The 5,762-nt window shown below is 42.2% G+C and overlaps 1 protein-coding gene across 1 annotated transcript; it reads left to right on the top strand.

The window, feature by feature from the left end:
• The first annotated feature begins 809 nt into the window (after positions 1-809).
• LOC116267469 (uncharacterized) lies at positions 810-3,811 on the top strand. The gene is made up of 5 exons (XM_031649200.2): positions 810-945; positions 1,209-1,302; positions 1,410-2,250; positions 2,343-2,404; positions 2,975-3,811. The coding sequence occupies exon 5, from the start codon at positions 2,993-2,995 to the stop codon at positions 3,620-3,622; it is 630 nt and encodes a 209-aa protein (XP_031505060.1). The 5' UTR covers positions 810-945; positions 1,209-1,302; positions 1,410-2,250; positions 2,343-2,404; positions 2,975-2,992; the 3' UTR covers positions 3,623-3,811.
• The last annotated feature ends 1,951 nt before the right edge of the window (positions 3,812-5,762 follow it).

Raw genomic sequence — 5,762 nt, 5'->3', positions numbered from 1 at the left:
TATATATATATATATATATATATATATATATATATTGAATGGTGACTCTAGTTTTTTAGAGTTACGCAGCTACCTAACTAAGACCATCTGATTTAGCATGATTGACCGTTAAGAGAAAAACAAAAAGAAAAAGATAATGAACATTTTTGTCATCTAATATTAGTTCTCACATTTTTCTCTATGTTTTTCTTTCAACCATTCATCTGCATCAAATGAACGACCTTGGTTAGATGGTTGTCTGAGAATGCTCTGACCTCTCACACAAAAATGTATGACATTCAAAACAAGTAAAATCCAATGTTATCCATTGGGCCCCATCACTGACACTACTTTGGAGGCATACCACATTCCTTGATTCTTTTTCATTTTTTATTTGTATGTAGTCTAAAATAGCTTTAAATTAATTTTCTACATAGAAGCAATGAAAATCAAGCCGTCATCCCAATCCACACCGGCCAATAAATTATGGCCAAAAATCAACTAGTGGCATAGATTGCAAACTCTGCGAGCCGACTTGGGAATCGCCTGAATCGGCTCGGGATCGTCAACTCACTGGGCCACCACTGAAGGCCTAGGCGATACAACACCCAAACTCGGGTGACTCGGATAAGAATCGTCTGACTCATTGACTTGTTGGCTTGGATCGAGATCGCCCGAGTCAAGTACAGGATGATTCATATGTAAAGTGTGAACTGGTTCATAAAAAGGAATGCTCTCTCTCTTCTCTCCCTGTTGTTTTGTACACTGCAAACAGCAGGGTTTTACTGAGCCACGAAGGGCAGGCCACCGGCAATCGACCTCTCTCTCTCTCTCTCTCTCTCTCTTTTCTTCAAATGTTCATCATTCATCGGCAATAGAGGCAAGCCGTCGACCGTCCATCTTTCTCTCCCCCTCTGCAACAGAGGGAAGGGCTGTTGGCCCTTTCCCCTTTCTTTTTGGGCAAAGGTAGCGAGCAGCTACTGCCTCTTATTCACTCTTGCTGAGTTCTGCCATTGGGTGGGTCGGTGTCCGCCCTTCCCCTTTCTGCATTGGGTCGAATCCTCTCATTGAACCAGATGAGGGGGCTTCGAATCCTCTCCCCTCCCACTAAAACAGAGAGAGCCCTATACAGCTCTCACTCTTTGGTCTTCGATTTTTTTTTTTTTTTTTAATAGTTAACACCACAAGCCCCCGCGGTCCCCCTCTCACTCTTATATGTTTTTTAATAGGTTTCTCCTCATTCGGCCCTTTGCAACTTTATACGCTACTGGACAAGAGATATATAAAGGGCTGCCCTCTTATCAACGCCATTCTCAACAATGGGTACTTTCCCAAAACTCAAGGGAGCGTCTGTTGCCCTCACATTTTAGATTTGAGGGGTCCAGATCTTCTGGTGGTGGATTTGAGATTCACAGTTTTTGTATCCGCAGAGCCGAAACTGTAGATGGCAGAAATAAGGAGGAAAACAGCTAGGAAAGGTTTCTCTGGAAGCAGGAGCCTCGCTGGGATCTGGGGTCCATTTGTGCAGAACGACAGATCCGGACTTCATCACCTGAGTTTGATGGCTTCGAATCTTAGATCATGGGCTGAATCCGATCCCCATGAAGGCTTCTTTAAAAAAGTCGGAGCTCTCTCGCAGAATGCAGCCAGCCGTGACCGAAGGACTCCATGTTCCGACAACCGAAGGCATCTCCGATGAGTTACCATTGCCAATGACGTCATGTTCAGGCAAGTCGCTAGCTATCTCTCTGAGCCGGAAAATGAGGCTGGATATAAGGGCTTGGACGCCCTTTTTCTGGCCGGGAAAAGAGGTCTCCAACCCCCCTGTCTCTCTATTTCTCAATCTGTGGGCCAAGGCCGGTGGTTTCAATCAAAAAAAAAAAGCCAGCAATGTCATCACTCGTCTGCGGTTTGAGTTTTTTTTTTTTTCAAAAACTGAAGGTTAATCCTTTCTTAAAACCCTCGGCAATGGTTGAATGTTCTCTTTTTTTGTCAAACCCTCGACCATTCTCCAGAGTTTATTTATGCTCTCAGATTCTCGGCAATGGTGAAGGTTTTATTTGTTTTTCTTAAAACCCTTGAGGGTTCGATTTTTTCTCGAATCCTTGGCCCTAGTCGAGGGTTTATCTGTGCTTTCAAACCATTGGCAATGGTTTGTTCTCTTTCTTTTGCAGAGAAAGGGAGAAGAGTACTACTAAACAATGTGGTGGCAGCGGGTAAAGAGCACCGCCACGACCTTTTCCGCAAAGATGAAATCTGGATGGAATACAGGTGGGACCCACTAACTTAAAATCCTTAGATTTCAAACCTTCGGCGGATTTGAAATACACTCATTTCAGAATTTTCGTTTGATGGCACCGCAGATCTCTCCACAGATCCGAGGTCCGACTGGACATCTATAGCTCCCAAACTATAGCTCTCAAAGGTAGAAATGTTCAAGCCAAGACTCAGTTAAACTTGACTTTTGAGCTTATTTGATAACTTGAGTTTGTAAATAAGTCGAGTTTGAGGTTGATAAAGTCGATTCAATTGAATTCAATTAAACTTGTTTAACACAAATATTTATTTTTATCATTTTAAAAACTTAAAATAACAATAAAAATGTGAAAATTTTAAGCATCAGGAACTATCTGAGCTCGGACTCGATTAAGTGAGTCGAGCTTGAGCTGAACTATCTGTTAGTCGAATAGAATTTGACCTCAGGTTCAGGTAGCTTGGTGTACATCCCTATTAGAGACTAAAAGCTTTTAGATCGTAAATTTAAATTTAAGATCTAAAATCATGATGCAACCAAACACGCCCTCTATTTCTTTGATCGAAAAAAAAAGAAATAAAGAATCGGTTTACTTCTCCAAGTGGTTCTAGAGAAAAAAATCATCTAGTTTGCGGTTAGACCACAATTCCGAAGCTGCTTTATCGGAGCCGCAAAAAGGATAAACGCCAAGGGGCACCAGCAACTTGGGTTCTGAAACGCATCAGGCATCTTAATTTGCAGAGCTCGTACAACAGAAGAATGAGCACCACCGCCGCTACCACCACCACCACCACGAGTAATGGAGGCCCTTGTTACGTAATTGCCATGAAAGGGCACCCTGGCAGCGGGAAATCCACATTGGCAAGCGCCATCGCCGCCGACCTTCGGTGCCCTCTGCTGGACAAGGACGACATCCGGGACTGCACCGCCGCTGTGCAGGCCGCGATCCCCGACACAACTACAGCAGCCGGTCTCTGCAACGAGCTCTCCTACTCGGTCCTCTGGAAGCTGACAGAGACACAGCTGCGACTGGGGCTCGGCATCGTCGTCGATTGCCCTCTTTCCCGTCGCCGGCACTTCGATCGGGTCTCGCAGGTGGCGACTGCCGCCGGCTCGCGCCTGCTGGTCGTAGAATGCCGGCCCGGTGATGCCGCGGAGTGGAGGAGGCGGCTGGAGCGGCGCGGCTCCGAGGAGCGCGCCACGGATGTGTTCCGGCACAAACCGGCGACGTGGGAGGAGCTGCAGGGGCTGGTGGACGGGTACGAGGGGTGTTGGGACTACAACACGAATCCCGTCCCCAAGTTGGTCGTTGATACAACGGCGCCTCATGGGCCACTTGATGCTGTCTCGGTGGTTCGCCGGTGGGTGAATACCGGAAATCTCGATTGAAAGGTAACCATGGCTTTGATTTCTTTGGGGGTCCTCGAAACTTCTCATTTCAGTGATCAATCCACCATTTGGGCCGTCCAATATCTTTAGATATTTCTGGCGGACTTCAGATTTGCTGCGTAGCGTGATAGTGAAGTACTCTCTCTCTTGTGGAAATGAGTTAATATAGTCTTGTGCTTTTCATGTTTCTTCCCTTCTCTCAGAATCATCAACTTTTAAGTGGGCTGAATGGTCGGTCCTCAAAGACAAAGGAAAAAATAACACAAAGAAAAATATAAAAGAAAAATGTTGGATGACTAAAGTACACTATCTTCTTTTTCTTCTTAATTTTTTTTTTTCAGGATGATTTAGATCTTGACACCGATCAATTTCTTTATGCCAAAGGAATCATGCATAACCCATTACTAAAATCAACGTAAATTGTTGTTGTACCATAAACCATCGCTAAGTATCTATTTAATGATTTTTTTAATCACAATTTTTAACTTTTAGCAACATTCCACATCCTAGGAGATTGAATTTGTCGATCTTTCATTACTTTTTTTTCTCTGCCATCATAGAGATGCGAATGTTTTGGATTCACCACCACAACTATACATATTGCAATCAACTTGTGTGGAATCCAATTCTCCAAAAGAAAAAGGGAAAAGGACGAAACCTCCACATTCTACGTGGCGTATTTTGCGGCCTTACCAAGAGAGATGTTGCACTTTTAGAAGAGAGGAGTTTGTTACTTTTCATTTCTCCGAACCTGATTATATGGTTGGTATTGGTGTGTGTGGTTATGATGATGAAAATACTCACGTTCACACAGAAAAGAAAAACTTTTTGGAAAGACAAAAATAGAAATTTAAAAAAAAAAGTAAAAAGACTACAAAATACCTATCTTTTAAAAAATTACTAAAATGCTCGTAAGGCAGTGGGACTCATGATCATAAAAAGTAAGAGGATGTAATTTACTAGTGGACCTGAATAGGAAAACTCATTTCCTCCTCCCGATGGATTTTGAGATAATATTACCAGAAGAATGTCGTCGACGATGGGTGTAGTAAGAGTAATGTCCATAAGAGTAAATCCTACACAAAAGAAAGCTTTTTTTACAGGTTTTAGATCTGGTGAAGGGGAAGAAATGATAAACACATGGGCCATTATGACGAGTCTTGCTACATAATCTTAGAAACGAATATTATTATAACAACAGAAGCAAAAAAGTTGGAGTGTGAATGATCACACTTGTAAAATGGCCTTACAGATTTCCATTCACTTTTTCTATCAACCATTCTTTTCTGTTCCCTTTTACTTCCCTTTTCCCTCGCTCTCTCTCTATCTTCATCACAATATGTTCCACAATCACTTCTAAGTCAGACAGATCTTGACTCATTTTCAACCTTATTCTCGATCTCCACCCAACGCCTTCCACTGAAAACGTCAACTACCTGACCTTAGTGTTCACTCAAACCACAAATTAGTCACACTTGAGATAATTGGAGTCCCAGTAAATATTGAAATCACAGCCTCACCACAGATCAAACACTGAGATAACTAGACTCCTAGTAAATATTGAGATTACAATTTCAAGAGAAGTAGCACAACCGAGCAGGAGGGTGGCTCACATTCAAGGGTTCTGAGGTTCGAATCTAGTGGTCATTGTCATGCTCCGATATATTACTTCTTTAGGCTCCAAACAGTGGCAAGCGTCAGATGAAAGATATACCATAGATCCACTCAAGCTCCAAAATAATTCACAACCTTGGAGGCATAAGAATTTAGCCTCTTGAGTTTTACACCTAAGGTGATTTCCCCAAGTACCCATTTAAGAAAATATATATAATATTAACATCACACAAAACTTTACAAAAAAAAAACATGCAAAAGCAAAGCCTAACCCTCCGCCACCTGAATCAGATTGGGAATTTCTAGTAATTGCATACAATTTCGAAATTCCTACAGTCCGACCAAGATCAGGGTGATGAAAAAAAATACCAAACAGAAGCTAGACATTTCCAAAAATTAAAGAAAAAAAGTTTGCAATTGTTTACTTTCTACGGAAACATAAAAGTCCGGCACGAGTGCACTGTTTGTTTTCAGAAAGTTTTAGTAATTACGTTTTCCAAAAAACAAAACAATGAGTGAATAAAAA

Source organism: Nymphaea colorata, chromosome 14 (genome assembly GCF_008831285.2).
Source record: "Nymphaea colorata isolate Beijing-Zhang1983 chromosome 14, ASM883128v2, whole genome shotgun sequence".
Taxonomy (NCBI): Eukaryota; Viridiplantae; Streptophyta; class Magnoliopsida; order Nymphaeales; family Nymphaeaceae; genus Nymphaea; species Nymphaea colorata.
This window is presented reverse-complemented; position numbering and strand designations above follow the sequence as displayed.